This window comes from Physella acuta, unplaced genomic scaffold, assembly GCF_028476545.2.
Source record: "Physella acuta isolate Inbredline_101_S28 unplaced genomic scaffold, ASM2847654v3 ptg000727l, whole genome shotgun sequence".
NCBI classification, from domain to species: Eukaryota; Metazoa; Mollusca; class Gastropoda; family Physidae; genus Physella; species Physella acuta.
Genome location: NW_026732245.1, coordinates 434,570 through 452,227, shown reverse-complemented (window position 1 = coordinate 452,227; position 17,658 = coordinate 434,570). Strand labels below are relative to the sequence as shown.

The 17,658-nt window shown below is 34.2% G+C and overlaps 1 protein-coding gene across 4 annotated transcripts; it reads right to left on the bottom strand.

Annotated features, from left to right (window-relative positions):
- Nucleotides 1-2,019: 2,019 nt before the first annotated feature.
- Nucleotides 2,020-17,585, bottom strand: LOC131950008 (acyl-coenzyme A synthetase ACSM3, mitochondrial-like). Of its 4 annotated transcripts, none has more exons than XM_059312009.1 (17): nucleotides 17,518-17,576; nucleotides 15,198-15,277; nucleotides 14,134-14,399; nucleotides 13,632-13,735; nucleotides 13,300-13,412; nucleotides 12,717-12,835; nucleotides 11,914-11,975; nucleotides 11,756-11,810; nucleotides 11,058-11,179; nucleotides 9,857-10,013; nucleotides 8,831-8,959; nucleotides 8,040-8,114; nucleotides 7,581-7,763; nucleotides 6,910-7,037; nucleotides 4,425-4,524; nucleotides 3,681-3,800; nucleotides 2,020-3,371 (listed from the first exon to the last, which is right to left on the bottom strand). In XM_059312009.1, the coding sequence occupies exons 3-17, from the start codon at nucleotides 14,386-14,388 to the stop codon at nucleotides 3,258-3,260; spliced, it is 1,836 nt and encodes a 611-aa protein (XP_059167992.1). In that variant the 5' UTR covers nucleotides 14,389-14,399; nucleotides 15,198-15,277; nucleotides 17,518-17,576; the 3' UTR covers nucleotides 2,020-3,257. The 4 variants fall into 4 exon arrangements, with proteins under 4 accessions (XP_059167992.1, XP_059167994.1, XP_059167995.1 ...); XM_059312011.1 differs by lacking the exon at nucleotides 17,518-17,576 and adding an exon at nucleotides 16,527-16,685; XM_059312012.1 differs by lacking the exon at nucleotides 15,198-15,277 and having other exon boundaries at nucleotides 17,518-17,585.
- Nucleotides 17,586-17,658: the final 73 nt, after the last annotated feature.

Genomic DNA, 17,658 nt, shown 5'->3' with positions numbered 1-17,658 from the left:
GCAAATCAAAAATCAAAATCTCGAGGGGGGGGGGGGGTGCAAATCGAAAAGTTTGTCCCCGGGCGCCGGGAAGGGTCGCTACGCCTCTGCACTTAGTCAAAGCCCCGCTGCCTTACATTTAGTCAAAACTCCGTTGTCTTACATTTAGTCAAAACTCCGTTGTCTTACATTTAGTCAAAACTCCGTTGTCTTACATTTAGTCAAAACTCCGTTGTCTTACATTTAGTCAAAACTCCATTGTCTTACATTTAGTCAAAACTCCGTTGTCTTACATTTAGTCAAAACTCCGTTGTCTTACATTTAGTCAAAACTCCGTTGTCTTACAGACAAGACCCCGTTGTCTTAAACTTAGTCAAAGCCCCGCCCTTTTACATTTAGTCAAAGCCCCGCTGTCTTACTCTTAGACAAAGCCCCGTTGTCTTAAGATTAGTCAAAGCCCCTTTTTTCTTACACTTAGTCATTAAACCACCGTTAGCGTTCACCGAAAACCTGTGATATATATAGACATATATATGCTTATATATATATACCTATATATATATATATATATATATATATATATATATATATATATATATATATATATATATATAGGCCTATATATTTAGGAGATTTTATGAATCATCGACTGCGGGGAATTTTTATTGATGTAATTGACTAATATTCTATTAATAAATACATCATTACGTGGCAGACATAATAAAAATAAAAGCAAATGTCTAATCGAATTTTTTTAAATGTATGATGCAACATCTGTTTATTAGCAACATTAAAGTCGTAGTGTCGTGTGCAGTGTTACAAAGCAATGATGTTTAGAGTGATGCACCACCAACTCATGCATTGTCCGCGCCGACTGATCCGTTGGCCGCATTACCAACTGATCTATTGCCCAGTGGTTTAGTCGTCACACTTGGATCATTAGCCGTGCTAGTGTATAAAATAGTTACAAAGGTTCTCAAACATAAGCGGCTGTACTCGCATGTTTGTTTATTTACGACACCCCCCCCCCCTCAACATGTCCTTACTTGTGTGTTGACTAGTTACCTCCCCCTCCCCGTGTCAGCTACCCTCTCCTCATGACGTACAAAAATCCCCCCCCCCCCCATTATTATATAGTTTGGTCCACAAGTTGATCTCGTTCTCTTATATTATATTTTTTCTATTGTTCAATCTACATTTTATTTGTGTTGTTTTCATTGTCCTATCTACATTTTGTGTTGTTTTCATTGTCCTATCTACATTTTGTGTTGTTTTCATTGTCCTATCTACATTTTATTTGTGTTGTTTTCATTGTCCTATCTACATTTTATTTGTGTTGTTTTCATTGTCCTATCTACATTTTGTGTTGTTTTCATTGTCCTATCTACATTTTGTGTTGTTTTCATTGTCCTATCTACATTTTATTTGTGTTGTTTTCATTGTCCTATCTACATTTTATTTGTGTTGTTTTCATTGTCCTATCTACATTTTATTTGTGTTGTTTTCATTGTCCTATCTACATTTTATTTGTGTTGTTTTCATTGTCCTATCTACATTTTATTTGTGTTGTTTTCATTGTCCTATCTACATTTTATTTGTGTTGTTTTCATTGTCCTATCTACATTTTATGTGTTGTTTTCATTGTCCTATCTACATTTTATTTGTGTTGTTTTCATTGTCCTATCTACATTTTGTGTTGTTTTCATTGTCCTATCTACATTTTATTTGTATGTTTTCATTGTCCTATCTACATTTTATTTGTGTTGTTTTCATTGTCCTATCTACATTTTATTTGTGTTGTTTTCATTGTCCTATTTTTTCCCCGGCCACACCACACTTACCCTCACACACTTGATCATGTGGTGTCCAAAAGCCAGGGCAAGTTCAACCTTTGAATGATGAAGCTGTGCACGGAACTTCTCGATTCACACACAACAATGGACCCACATTTTGAGAACCTTTCCCCTCGTGGGTCCAAACTTCCCACCCTCTCTAAACAAGTATGTGACTGAAAAAACTCACAAAAACTTCACATTCAATATTTGCTGTTTATTAACAATAAGAAATAAGCCATAACAGTTCAACACGTTCTGTTTAACTTAGAAAGAAATAGATTGTAAAGTGTTATTTGACACAGAAATAGATTGTAAAAATTCTTATTAAGTAAAAAAATATATAATATTTGAGTAATATGAGATGTTTTAAAAAGTCTATTTTTAGGCTTATGTTAATTTTAGGCAATGCCTACCTAAAATGAAGAACATTATAATAACACCAAGGGGCGATGTAGCCTAGCAGTATAGGGGTAACCCGACAGTCTCACGTTTGAATCTCGGGGACAAATCAGTAGAACGTCCCTGGTGACTGGGCAGTGTGTTGAAACATATGAACTCTTCATCTGCCCCATCTGCTTCATCAGACCTGACGATCTATGGGGCAAGTGAAGTAGAGTTCACCTCCTTCTGTGACTCGAAATATGGGATGGTGTGGTCAGCAGTACGCCCAGCTGCTTTACTTGAGTTAGGTACCCATCAGAGCTGGGTGGACTCATGGACATTCTACCAACTCAACCCCTAGAATGGAACTTTAAACTTTAGTTTTAGTAATTCTATGCTCTACCACCTGACCAGATTATCCCTCCTGGGTCTTGATACATCTTTATAAAAGTACATAAAGGTTGGTGATGAAGAGAGAAAAAAATACAGAAGCAGAAATGAGGATGGATTGGACACCCTGAGTAAACCAACTAGCAACATCACCAGGCACTAGATTGGAGTCCCAAATCAAAGTACTTAGGCCAAAACAAACATAGAAAAGGTCAGCTTCTCAGTGAAGCAGAAGCAGCTGGATGAAGAGGTATGGTTGTGCCCCTATCCTTCACAAGGGGACCATATGGAATGATGATGATGGAGACATAAACCAAATGTCCACACGTACACATACGTATGTGTAGGGCAGAGAAGTAAACAGATCACAATGTGGAGCAAGGCCATGACAATTATATGTGACAAAATATGTGGATATTGTATACTGCATAGATTATAATTGTGTATATAGTAAAACTGATTGTATATAGGCCCTATAACAGATACAACAGTAACATCAAAGTAATATGTTGAAATATTTCATAACATGATTATATAATAATACAATAAAATTTTTTGAGCTTTCACATAATTGAAGTTAAAGTAAAAATAAACAAATTCACATTACAATGAAAAGATTAGTTTTCAAAATACCTGAAAGATAGTTAAAGTCAAAAAAAGGGAAATCACACTTCAAGTTGAAAGACTTGGTGGGGGATTCAGAGCACTTTGCCATTCTTTATTTCTTAATTCAACTCGTCGTATCTTGCCACTGACTGTCTTTGGTAATTCATCAATAAACTCAATCTGGGGGAAAAGAAAATTGGAATATAAAAACAATTGGAGAAATCAGCACAAAAACAGTGTAGAGAGAATTCTTTTAAAATAATGAGAAAATATTCTTTATTGTGTTGGAGGGAATCCCTTCCAGTATTACAATATAGAACTAAGAAGAAGAAAAAATATTATCATCTATGATTCTAGGTATTTTGAATACTCTGTACCTTTAAAAATAACAAAATATTTGTGCTGATTTTAATTTATGTAACTAAAACAAAAATTAAGTCTGACATTTGCGAGTTTTATGAAATTGATTCTTGAAAAATTAAATGTTACCTTTCTGGGATATTTATATGGAGCGGTGGATTTCTTCACATGATTTTGTAATTCTAGAACCAGCTCATCAGGGTCTCTGCTCTTGTACTCGGGTGCCAGGGTAACAAAAGCTTTCACAACCTGAGGTAACATAGTGGGTAATTTATGGTAACAAAAGCTTTCACAACCTGAGGTAACATAGTGGGTAATTTATGGTAACAAAAGCTTTCACAACCTGAGGTAACAATACTGGATAATTTATGGTAACAAAAGCTTTCACAACCTGAGGTAACATAGTGGATAATTTATGGTAACAAAAGCTTTCACAACCTGAGGTAACAATAGTGGGTAATTTATGGTAACAAAAGCTTTCACAACCTGAGGTAACATAGTGGATAATTTGTGGTAACAAAAGCTTTCACAACCTGAGGTAATATAGTGGATAATTTGTGCTAAACTTTTATATTCCACAACCTATATAGATAAATATATACAAATGGGGAAAATGTGTAAATTCCCTCTCCCCTATGGCTACGACAAATTCCTGTCTATGCCACTAATATTTTCTTTTAAAAATAAAGAATAATAATTTTTCTTCGTTTCATTTTATATTTAGAGCTTGTATAAAAATTACTCAATATAAAAAAAAATGTGCCTAAATGGTGAAAAAAAAGGTTAAGTTAGCTATTTGTGTTAGCATGGTGCTCAGTGTTTTCCTGAAAGTTTGTTTCTCTCAGAGTTAGAGAGCTACAAATGTCAGCTCACCTCTCCCCTGAGCTCATCTGGGCTGCTCACAACAGCTGACTCTAGGACGGCTGGGTGCTCTAACAAAACACTCTCAACCTCAAATGGACCAATCCTGTAACTGGATCACACAAAACATTTTTGGTAACACAATGTAGGAATTATCCTTATCTTATATAACACAGATGGGACGGCATGGCTAGGCGGTGGAGAGCTAGACTGCTAACCTGGAAATCTTGCGTTTTAATCCAGATTCATGTCAGTAGAACATCCCTGAGTCTACCCAGCTCTGATGGGTACCTAAATCATGTTAGGGAAAGCAAAGGTAGCTGGGAATAGTGTTGATCACCCTATACCTTCATATGCTGAGGTTCTGAAACAGATGAACTCTACTTCATCTTCCCATATGTTCAAGGCACAAATGGGAAAAGTTGATGACATGATGATTTAACACAAAGGGCATACAGGGTGGTTTACCATCATGTGATAATGTTATACAATGTTGAAGGGGGTGGTAAATCTCCGTAGTCCAATAGACAATTGGATGATTGCGCATTGGGAATCCAAGCACAAAGCCTGGGCAGTAAATAAAAAGAGCCAGATGTTGCCCATGTATCAGACACCTTCCCTCCACACAGCTGATGGACCCAAGAGACAGGACGTTACCTGTACAGCTTGGAATCAGCAGAGTCACAGATGCTGCCAAAAGGAAACCAGAGTTGGTAATCCTATGGTCAAAGTTTGATTTTTTTTTAGCTCAAGTTTGTGCTACCTTTCTCCCATTTAGACTGACTGGATGAGTAAGTTGACACAACTGTCATAACCATAATTTCTTTAAATAAGGCTATACATTTGTTTCTAAAACAAGTTTTCTGAAACAAGTGACACTCTCTATAACAGTGGTTCTTAGCATGGGTTGGATCAACCCCAGAAGTTTGATGAGTAGGTCTCAGGGGTTCAATGGAGGTCAAGACACGCCCGACTCAAATTATTCACGATTGGATTTTGTCAGTACAGATGATAGAGCTATTAAGAAGGGTTCCGTGAATGCGCATAAGAAACCAGTGGGGTTCGGTACCTCAAAAGGGTTAAGAACCACTGCTTTAAAATTATGTAATAATGATAACTTATTTCAAACATCACACAATCTTTGTAGCATTAAATCGTATAATGATTTGTGAAATGGAACTAAAATATGCAAAAATAGTAAAATACGAGGGAAAATAATGGTAGGAAATGTCGTATGGAGTAGAGGAGGTAAGTAAAATGTTAATAAATATTTTATTTAAAATACCTTAACAGCCTGTTAAAAAACTCAGCCGTATCATCAAAAAGCCGACTCCTTTCATTCAGATTTATGAAAATGTTTGGATGTATAAACAAATATATCGACCAACCATTAACTGTAATAAATCACTGTGCAAATCATCATACGGCTGCTACAACAATTCCCATGGCAACACACTTTTGGGTTAACCTTACACACAGTTTTGGGTTAACCTTGTACACGTTTTGGTTAACCTTACACACACTTTTGGGTTACCCTTACACATACTTTTGGGTTACCCTTACACATACTTTTGGGTTAACCTTACACACACTTTTGGGCTAACCATACACATTTGTGGGTTAACCTTAAACACACTTTTGTGTTAACCTCACACACTTTTGGGTTAACCTTACACTTTTGTGATAACCTCACACACTTTTGTGTTAACCTTACACTTTTGTGTTAACCTCACACATTTTTGGGTTAACCCTACACTTTTGTGATAACCTCACACACTTTTGTGTTAACCTTACACACACTTTTGGGTTACCCTTACACATACTTTTGGGTTACCCTTACACATACTTTTGGGTTAACCTTACACACACTTTTGGGTTAACCTTACACACACTTTTGGGCTAACCATACACATTTGTGGGTTAACCTTAAACACACTTTTGTGTTAACCTCACACACTTTTGGGTTAACCTTACACTTTTGTGATAACCTCACACACTTTTGTGTTAACCTTACACTTTTGTGTTAACCTCACACATTTTTGGGTTAACCCTACACTTTTGTGATAACCTCACACACTTTTGTGTTAACCTTACACTTTTGTGTTAACCTCACACACTTTTGGGTTAACCTCACACTTTTGGGTTAACCTTACACTTTTGTGTTAACCTCACACACTTTGGGTTAACCTCACACTTTTGGGTTAACCTTACACACACTTTTGGGTTAACCTTACACATACTTTTGGGTTAACCTTGCACACTTTTGGGTTAACCCTACACATTTTTGGGTTAACCATACACTTTTGTGTTAACCTTACACACAATTTTAGGTTAACCGTACACACACTTTTGGGTTAACCCTACACACTTTTGGGTTAACCTTACACACTTTTGGGTTAACCCTACACATTTTTGGGTTAACCCTACACTTTTGTGTTAACCTAACACTTTTGTGTTAACCTAACACTTTTGGGTTAACCTCACACACTTCACTGACCCAGCAGAATTTATGACATCATCCGCCCGGCCCACAAAGTAAACATAGTCCTCCTCGTCCATGTAGCCACGATCACCAGTGATATAGAAATCTCCGCGGAATGCGGCTGCCGTCCTTACTGGATCATTCTAAGGAAATATTTTAGAGTTGGTCTAATTATAACCCATTAGCTAAAACATGACAAATTGTAAAAAAAATATCACAAAGTAAACAATCTAGTTAAAAAAATCCTTTGTGTAAAAATGTATGAAACCATTATTATCTAACAGTATTGAAACATTGATTTAAGTTACATCTCAAGGTTATTTATATTTTTATAAGATATCCAAGTATTAAGTTTCATCATCTTTTTGTTTAAGACATTATAGTGAGACAAAGTAATGGAAGAAAATTGGTTGAGGAGACTAGAACAATGTGGCTTGGCCGGTAGACTCCTCAGAAAAAAAGGGAATATTTCTAGCCAGCAAGTGCTGGGTGAACTCTGACCCACTCAAGTGGTGACATAACCTTTCACCTTTTAGACACAACACAGACTACAATTTGCATCATATGGGAAAAACACGTAAGGATAACAAATTATGGCAATTTTTCTCAGGGGAAAAAAGGCCAGAATAAAATTTAAAAAATCACAACAAATAAAACCAAACACTGATTGATATAGCAAGTCATACCACATATTGCTTAAATAGACCTATAGGGCGATAAGGTTTGGTTCGTAGAGCAATATTTCCTTCTACGCCAGGGTCAACAACACGACCATCGTCATCAACAATCCGTACATCAAGTTCTGGAGAACTTTTCCCCATAGAGCCTGGCTTGTAACGTATACAGTTGTAACTGCTGCACACCAAAGTCTGCGATTTCATTGGTTAGTAACATCAGTAACGTATTCATTGGTTAGTGACATCAATAAAGTATTCATAATGTGATTGGTGATTGTTTTATATTGTTAATATCCATAGCATTACAGGAGTAGGGCATACTAAATATTTAAAAAAAAAAACATTTGAATTTAATTTTAAAAAAAAAACAACAGCAATCCTATGAAATGTGTTATCAGCTACATTAAAAAGATGAAGTTAAAAGCCCCATCTTCTTACTAGTAAGACAAATTGTTGTAGGTTACTTACTGTTTCTGTTTGCCCGTAACCTTCGTAAATTGTGAGCCCAGTTTCCCTCCGCCAGTGTTCCATGATCTCAGGGTTCTGGGGAGATTACATTTTTTTTTATTAGTACTTGTACATTTTTTTTACTAATTCTGTTATAATATGACTTTTTATTAATCAATTTGAATGTAAAAAGTGTAACTTATTTTGATATAATATAATTTTTAATGCAAATAAAAACTTTATATTGTATGGGATAAATAATCTAGTAAAAAAACTGACACAACAATTATCAGTCAACACTGAGACGAGAAATCCACGAGTTTTGTTGCCAAAGCATGCGGATACTATCTAAAACCTGATGATGTAACTATATCACACGTCAAACTCTGCTTTAATTGGAGTTTTAACATTTTAGATTTACAATTAACCACATGATGACTCAATCCCTAATGGAGAACAAACAAATATTTTTAAGTTGATGACACAAAAAATATTGAAGGGTTAAAGTGACCTGATACAAATGTGAGTACAGTGTAGGGATCAGCAGGGCGTTAGGTACCAAAAGTGTAATATTGAAGGGTTAAAGTGACCTGATACAAATGTGAGTACAGTGTAGGGATCAGCAGGGCGTTAGGTACCAAAAGTGTAATATTGAAGGGTTAAAGTGACCTGATACAAATGTGAGTACAGTGTAGGGATCAGCAGGGCGTTAGGTACCAAAAGTGTAATATTGAAGGGTTAAAGTGACCTGATACAAATGTGAGTACAGTGTAGGGGTCAGCAGGGCGTTAGCTACCACAAGTGTAACTTACGACTGGTTCTCCTGCCCCAAGGCAGCGACGCAGAGCGAGAAATTTTGTGTTCCTCAAATTTTGTGCCAGTATCATTCTCAGGCCAGTGGGGGAGCTACAGAAGTGGGTCACAGGATACCTGGATAACACCTGGTCATAGAGAAAGTTTTAAAGCAACTGTCACAGCATGTCAGTGCTACGTTTCAGTTTCCTTGTTAATACGTTCACTTCATAGTTAACTTTATATGGTGATTATCAAATATTTTATATTACAGTTCACAATACACTTAATTGGTTGATGGTCAACTTTAGTATATTTGTAAGAGTATTTTATAATAGATTTTGAAAGTAAAGTAAAGTAAAGTAAAGTAAGGTAAAGTAAGAAAAAGTAAAGTGAAGTGAAGTGAAGTGAAGTGAAGTGAAGTGAAGTGAAGTAAAGTAAAGTAAAGTAAAGTAAAGTAAAGTAAAGTAAAGTAAAGTAAAGTAAAGTAAAGTAAAGTAAAGTAAAGTAAAGTAAAGTAAAGTAAAGTAAAGTAAAGTAAAGTAAAGTAAAGTAAAGTAAAGTAAAGTAAAGTAAAGTAAAGTAAAGTAAAGTAAAGTAAAGTAAAGTAAAGTAAAGTAAAGTAAAGTAAAGTAAAGTAAAGTAAAGTAAAGTAAAGTAAAGTAAAGTAAAGTAAAGTAAAGTAAAGTAAAGTATGTAAAGTAAAGTAAAATAAAGTAAAGTAAAATAAAGTAAAGTAAAATAAAGTAAAGTAAAGTAAAAGTTTCCCTTTCAGATTCAATGATCCATAGGGCAGATAAAGTAGGGTCCATTTGTTTCCTGACCTTGGCATATGAAGGGATAATGTGGTCAGCACTATGTCCAGATGCTTTTACTTTCCCTATTGTCAGTTAGGTACCCACCAAGAGTTGTGTCAACTCAGTAATGTCCTGCAGACTCAATGTGGACCAAGGTCCAAACTCAAGACCTTTGTGTTACCAGCAGATCACTCTACAACTTGAGCAGGCAGTCCCCTTTATTTTGGAAGATAAAAATGATCCCCTGACCTGTAATGTTTCCGTAGGGTCAAATCTTTCAGCGCTGTAGACAAACACACACGCCCCCATGATCCAAGGACTGAAGAATGATGACCAGGCACTTTTGGCCCAGCCTGTGTCTGACAAGTTCCACATGACACTCTCAGAGTTGACCATTAAAAAATACCTGAAGTTTGACAGTTAATGGAACCATTAAAAAATACCTGAAGTTTGACAGTTAATGGAACCATTAAAAAATACCTGAAGTTTGACAGTTAATGGAACCATTAAAAAATACCTGAAGTTTGACAGTTAATGGAACCATTAAAAAATACCTGAAGTTTGACAGTTAATGGAACCATTAAAAAATACCTGAAGTTTGACAGTTAATGGAACCATTAAAAAATACCTGAAGTTTGACAGTTAATGGAAACATTACAAAATAACTGAAGTTTGACAGTTAATGGAACCATTAAAAATACCTGAAGTTTGACAGTTAATGGAACCATTAAAAAATACCTGACCTTAAGTTTGACAATTAATGTAAGTAAAGTAAAAGTAAGTAAAGTTCCCTTTGAGACATGACGATCTATGGGGCAGGTGAAGTAGAATTCACCTGTTTCTGTGACCTCTGCCTATGAAGGGATAGTGGGATCGGCACTATGCCCAGCTACCTTTAATTTCCCTAACGAGAGTTAGGTACCCATCATAGATGGGTGGAGTCAGGGACATTCTACTGACTTTGCACCCAGATTTGGCCTCGAGACTTTCGGGTTTGCTGTCTAGCTCTCTATCGCTCTGCCACCCCGTCCCCATTAATTGAACCATTAAAGATGATTATTTTAGTGGCTATAGACATGTTAGAGTGCTAGACTGCAAACCCAAAAGTCTTGAGCTAGAATCCGGGTTCAAGTCAGTAGAATGTCCCTGCATCACCCCAGCTCTGATGGGTACCTAACTCACATTAGGGCTAACAATGTCGGCTGGGTATAGTTCCAACAACACTATCCACTTGATTGCTGAGGTCAATGAAACAGATGAACTCTACTTCATGTACCCCTTGTGTCTTGCACACAAACAGGAAAATATGATTTTAGTGCCTAACTTTAAAAGAGAGATTTCCTAAGAAATTAATTAACATTAATTTTTTAACTCTAGCCAAGATGAGTTGCAGAACCAAATCAGAAAATTAAATATATGATGCAGATAGAAAATTAACATGTATAAATACCGAGCAGATGTAATGTGTCCCAGTCCATAGCTGGAATGTGTATGTTCAGCCATTTTGGGTGCTCCCGTTGTCCCGCTTGTAAAAAATATCATCATAGGATCCGAGGCCTTAGTGTTCACACACTGGTAAATGTAGAAAATAATAACATGCCCAAATCAGATATCAAATTATTCAGAATACCAAAACAACAGTTAACAAAACTGATGACAGCTGACCAATGGATTAAGATGTTTATTTACAATTATATTAATCTTTTTTCAATTATTAAAAAAAACCTGCTGATATTAATATTAAGTTTTAATGTGTTTTAAAATGTTAAACAATTTTTGTATTTACATATATCCCTTGGTGAATACTGATATGTGTTACAAATTATTTACAAGATCAAGGGGGGGGGGGTATAAAAATAATCAATAAAAGCATGACATCATTTATCAATGACCCCATAAGTAATATTTATAATTATAGGTTAAATTTAAAAATCAATTTTTAAAAATTAGCAAACAAGTTAATCTGTTGAAAAGTTATTTCAAATAGAAAGTATAACTGCAACGTGTGATTCATTTACTTTCCAGAAATTTCACATGTAAAAAAAAGAGGAAATATAGCTTTCACATTTTTTGCCTAACTGAAGAATAAAATTCATTAATTTTATTTAAAATATAAATAAAAACAAAAACAAATGTATTTTCACATACCTGGAATTGATTCCCAGCTTTTTCAACAAGAGCATCAAAATTTAACCAACCAGGTCTACAGAAGCAGGGATAATTTAGACTCAATAAAATCTTTTTTAAATTTTACAAACCAAAAAATAAACCAAAATCATTTTGAAATAAAACTTTGTATTAATTACCTTGTTTCTTCTTTGTCACCAACAACTATTTTGGTTTTTAAATGTTCACATTCTTGACTTGCCTGCATAGATACATATCTTAAATACTATATATATATATATTTAAATATTATATTTAAATTATAGTCTAGAAAACTGTATTTTATTTTTTTGTTAATGGTTTTTAATATGCGATATGCTATGGGACTGTTAAACTAAAGTTTACTCTAAACCTATAGTAAAAATTTATTGCAACTATTAAAATAATAATTAAATATAGTAAAAATACTAGATCTATATTACTTATATTACTAACTGACGAGATTCACTAGAATAAGGGGTTGTCCATAAATGACGGTGTGTGATGAGGGGGAGGAGGGGTCTGATGGTGCGATGTCACACTTTTGAATTATAAAAAAGCAATGTTAGAAAACTAATTTTAGATGTTATTTCACGTTTTAGAAAACTGTTTTAATAAATTGTAATAGGAATTGATTAAAAAACTCTATTTTAACATAGTTCAGACAAGAATTTGGAAAAATATCGATGTTTAAAAAAAATTCAACTGCAATTTTGAGGTGGGTTGTAGGTTGAGGTGTGACGTCATTTTAGGGGGGGGGGGGTCTGTCTTTTTGTGACGATGTGTGACGGAGGGGAGGGGGGAGGTAAAAATCGTCAAAAAAAGTGTGACGTCATTTATGGATGACCCCTAACTAGAATAATTTATTTAAGGAGTTTAGAATAATGACTACTAAACACCTAAAGAAAGAAAGAAAAAATGTGTAAATAAAATGCAACTAGCTCAGACCTTGTAGTTAACTAACCTGGTCCACACATGAAACTAGTTCAGGACTTGTAATAATACAGCTGGCCTTTGACAGTTCTAGTCTGTGTTTTACATCATAAGTTTTAAGCATCATTGTGCCAGGACAAACTGTTAAGTCTGTAAAGATAAGGAAGTGTCCAGGTAAAAATTGGTAGATTAAGCTAACATTTTACACCTCTTTTGTTTATAATATTTATAAATAATAATGCAGTAGCCTAAAAGAAAATAAATATAAAGGTATTTAGAATTATTTGTTGAGGAAAGTCGTTTCAGCATAATGCTTTAATATCAGGACACACTAAAAACAGAACTCAAAATTATGTGCCTAGATTAGCTGCTAATGCTGTTAAACTATATTAGTTAAGTAATGTGGAATCTGTGTTTATATTTCTTCAGTGAGGACAAATAATCTAAGTTGACTTGACTTTGTCCTCTTTGCTCCTTATGGAACAAAGGGCCCCAACCATTTCCTTCCATTTCATCCGATCCTCGGCTATTAATTTTGCTGTCTCCCAAGACATCCCTGTTGGCTTCAGTTCTAAATAATATAAGTTAAGAGATTATTTATTGTATTTATTTACCTGCTCTAATACATGCCAGGAAGATAAGCCACCATTCGGGCACTTTAGGCAATATAATAATAACTCTGTCTTGTCTTTTTAAACCACATCCCATAGTTAAGGCATTGGCGATTCTAAAAGAAATTAAATTAGTTAATTAGGCCTACTGTAAATTGTAATTTACATTTAACATAAATATTTACTAATAAGTTTAATAATAATGTAACAAGCTTTTAGTCAATGATTATAATACTTAACGAATATCAAATATATTTTAAAAAAAATTTGTTTGAATAGCTTAATTTAATAAAATAAAATTTTAATAATAAAATAAAATGAATAAAAAAAAGTACCTTTGGGAGTGTTCAGAAAGTTGTTGAAAAGAGAATTTTATTTCTTTTTTGGAATTAGCGTTGACCCACCAGAGTGCTGGATTTGATGTATTCCTGAGCCCTAGCTATAATCAAAAGTTTGATTAAACTACAGCTCCCTTCAAAGCAAGTTATAAAATTAAAATTGCTGAAATGATTAAGATTTGGGCAGTTTGGAATTTTGTATAAACTAATTTAATTTTTAATTACTGTGAGATTGCAAGGTCGGATGGTTGGACACATGGCTGTCTCGAGTTTGAATCCAGGGCTCAAGTCTGTAAGATGTCCCTGAGTCAACTCAGCTCTGATTAGTACTTGACTCACCTTAAGGAAAGGTGGCTTGGCATAGTGCTGACCACACTCTTCATATGACAAAGGTCACAGAATCAGGTAAACTCTACTTCATCTGCTCTTGGATCACCAGATCTGGAAAGGTAGCCGAACATTTTTTAAAATTTGCAATTACTAAACTGTAAAGGCTTACCCTTTCAGCGCGTGCCCACTCATCAATAAAATGTTTGACAAAGTTAAAGTTGTTCGGTACTTGTAAACTAAAACTTTTTTTTTCAAGATTGTAGTCAGTAAATGAATATCCATTCAGAGGTATGTGAAGGCTTCTAGTAGACTGATAGTGATAGCCATTGATATTTCTCGATATTGCTATGTGATTGAGTTTTTGGAGTTTGTTAACTTTCTGTGAGGCTCTTTTTATAATCTGAAGAACACCAGTGTTTTGCATTCTTACTGTTTCTGAAAGCAACAACAAAATGTATTTATTTGTAAACCTATAGATTAATAATTAAGACAAAAAGTTTTAAATTTCTTATACAGGTATATAACATGTATGTTAAAGAATATATATATATATATATATATATATTATATAGGCCTATATATATATATATATATATATATATATATATATATATATATATATATATATATATATATATATATATATATATATATTATATAGGCCTATATATATATATATATATATATATATATATATAGGCCTATATAATATATATATATATATATATATATATATTATATAGGCCTATATATATATATATATATATATATATATATATATATATTATATAGGCCTATATATATATATATATATATATATATATATATATATATATATATATATATATATATATATATATATATATATATATATATATATATATATATATTATATATATGTGTGTGTGTGTGTGTGTGTGTGTAAAGCTTAGATGTTTCTCGAGGTTATTCTAAAATTGTATTATAGGCCTAACATTATTTAGTGTTAAATATTGGCCTCTACTTAAATTGTTTTGCGTCATCAAGCTAGACCATCGTCCCTAAACTACTTTAAAGTGATATCATAAAATCGCCTCCTCTTTGCCAAGTCGGCAAATAGATATACCAAAAGAAAATCAACGTAAACTTTTCTCACCGTCCCCACCCCTGTCATTCAAGTTGTAACCATTATCAAGTATGATGTGACGTCATTTACCGACGTCCCTTAATTTCAAGTATTTAAAAAAAAATTACATGATTCCTAGTCGGAACTTCACAACGAGGTGGAGTGGGATGTTCCGCACATCACGAATGTGTGACTTTCCTCTCGTAAACTGTAAACAAAGATTTTTAAAAAATTTCGTCGTTATTTCACTTTTCTAAAAAAAAAATTTTTTTTTAGTAAATCGTAATGTAATTGAACAAATGTTGGATCAGGGGCGATGTTTTCAGGCAAAATATGGCGTCAAAAAACCTAGTCTAGCTACTTTACGTTACTAGCTAGATCATTTATGGAGGTCATTAACTTCATTAACTTGATTTGTCAAAACTGGACTCGTGGTGATGGATGAGGCTGTCCGAAATTCAAATTTTCTGTGTGCTAAACAACAGCTACGATTTTCAACAAATTATTTTCAAATTCTTTTGAGATCTGGTTTCGTTTATGTTCGTCCTTAAAAGTCACGCTTTTGACACTTTGACCTACCCAAACATCACACTTAGGTATAATAATAACATTATGTCTTTTGAAGCAGCGATTTTTCTTAGCTAAACTTAGGAAACATTATTAGATCTCTGGCTCTACGTGTACGTGGATTTTTTCACCAATGTTTTTTTTTAATGAAGATTAACTCGTCATTGAACTCTTAAAAATAAAATATGCAAAAGAACTGCTGAACTGATATTCGGTTTTAAAAAGTACTCTCTAAAAACGGGTCAAGACAGGCCTGGAGGCGGAGTCTTATCGAAGAATTGAAGCCAACTGGGATGTCTTGGGAGAAAAATTAATAGCCGGGGATCGGACGAAATTGAAGGAAATGGTGGAGGCCCTATGTTCCACAAGGAGTAAAGAGGACTAAGTCAAGTAAAAAATGAGTCACACAGTGACGTACTTTTTCCTTCCCTAAACAAATGACGTACTTTTTCCTTCCCTAAACAATTACAATGTCCGACCAGTGTTTCTTCCAGACTTTTTTCTCCGGGGGGGGGGGGGGGGGCACTTGAAATCTTCGGGGGGGCGGTAAACTTTCTTCGGGGGGGGCGGACACTGTTAAAAGTATATATTTTCTATATAAATGATATTAATTTCATTTCGTTCGGGGGGGGGGGGGGGGGGGGGGGCGGTAAAAATTTTTCGGGGGGGCTTCGACCCCCCAGAAGAGATGCCTGGAAGAAACTCTGTGTCCGACCCCCCCCCCCCCGGGTATAAGGTCGTTTATCGTCGACCCATTGAAATAGCCTGTAGGCCTGTGCTAACAATACATACTTTTTAATATTTTAATGAGGCCTACGGAGTCTCGCATACATATACCTAAATATTATTAAAATAGAACTACTTTAGTCAACTACTATAGATCTACTTACTCAATAACAGGCCTACTCTGTAATAAAACATGCGCGTAGGTAGGGCCTAGATTTTCGGTGGTCTACTGATAGCGAAATGTCACTGCCATAGACAACAGATGCAACACCTAACATTAGCAAAGATTATTGGCCTACTAAATTTAATTAAGATTATTTTTAAAAGACATATATAGGCCTAGCCTACAATACTAAATAGTTAACGCTTAAACCAAATATCCTTCAGCTAATGAATGCAATGTAATCGTGTATAATTTATTAATTACTGATTTACTGATTAGTTCCGCTGATAATGATACCGGCTCTACTCTTTGTCTGGCCCAAGATTGACTCCAACCAAGCTATTTAATACGAGACCTAGATCTAGATCTATACCTAAAATAAAAGGCCTTTACTAGTATAATAGGGCCTAGATTTAGATCTAGATTCTATAACTTATACTGTCTAGGCCTACAAACTACAATAATATAAAATCTAGGCTACTCTTTCATATATTTTAATAAAATTCTAGGGGCCTAATATCCGTTTTAAAAAATCGCAGCAGAAAAACTACAGATTAGGCCTACAGCTTAAATTTAAAAAAAAAAAAAAACAACCCTAAAATATTAATTAACTTTTTTTTTGGTGTGACTGTATGTTATCTTATTAAAAGTCTTAAATTTCAAGTCCCCAGTCATTAACTTAATAACTTATAAGTAAGTATAGCCCCCAAAATATTTATTTAGCCCTAATATTAGCCTAATCCTAACAAATAAAAATAAATAAATAATAATAGATCTATATAATATTATTGCCAATTTTTTATTTTTTATTGAAGAGGGCAGAGGGGAATTAATAGCACGGCAGCTCAAACTCATTTCTTTTTAAAATACGGTAACCCACCCAAGGCTATTGTAATTCATAAAATATTATAATATAATACTGTTTAATCATTTAATGATAAATGGTACTGTAATAACTTTATATTCAATATGTTGAATATTGGTACCCTAACCTGCTAGTGCTAGGCAACGTTTTGCATATTTTTAAGAACTCTCGTTAGCGACGCCCAGGTTTCTGCAATTACCAAGATAAATCATAATTGAAGAAAAGTACGAGAACATGCCGAAACGGATATTATTAATAAATTATGTTC

Excerpts from the sequence above, each read along its gene's own strand:
- LOC131950008 (XM_059312008.1), bottom strand. The coding sequence starts at position 16,557 with ATGTTTTATTACAGAGTAGGCCTGTTATTGA. Across the intron at positions 12,836-13,299 it reads CCTGGCATGTATTAGAGCAG|ACTTAACAGTTTGTCCTGGC; the intron begins GTAAATAAATAC and ends TTATCTTTACAG. Across the intron at positions 3,372-3,680 it reads CATATAAATATCCCAGAAAG|ATTGAGTTTATTGATGAATT; the intron begins GTAACATTTAAT and ends CTTTTCCCCCAG.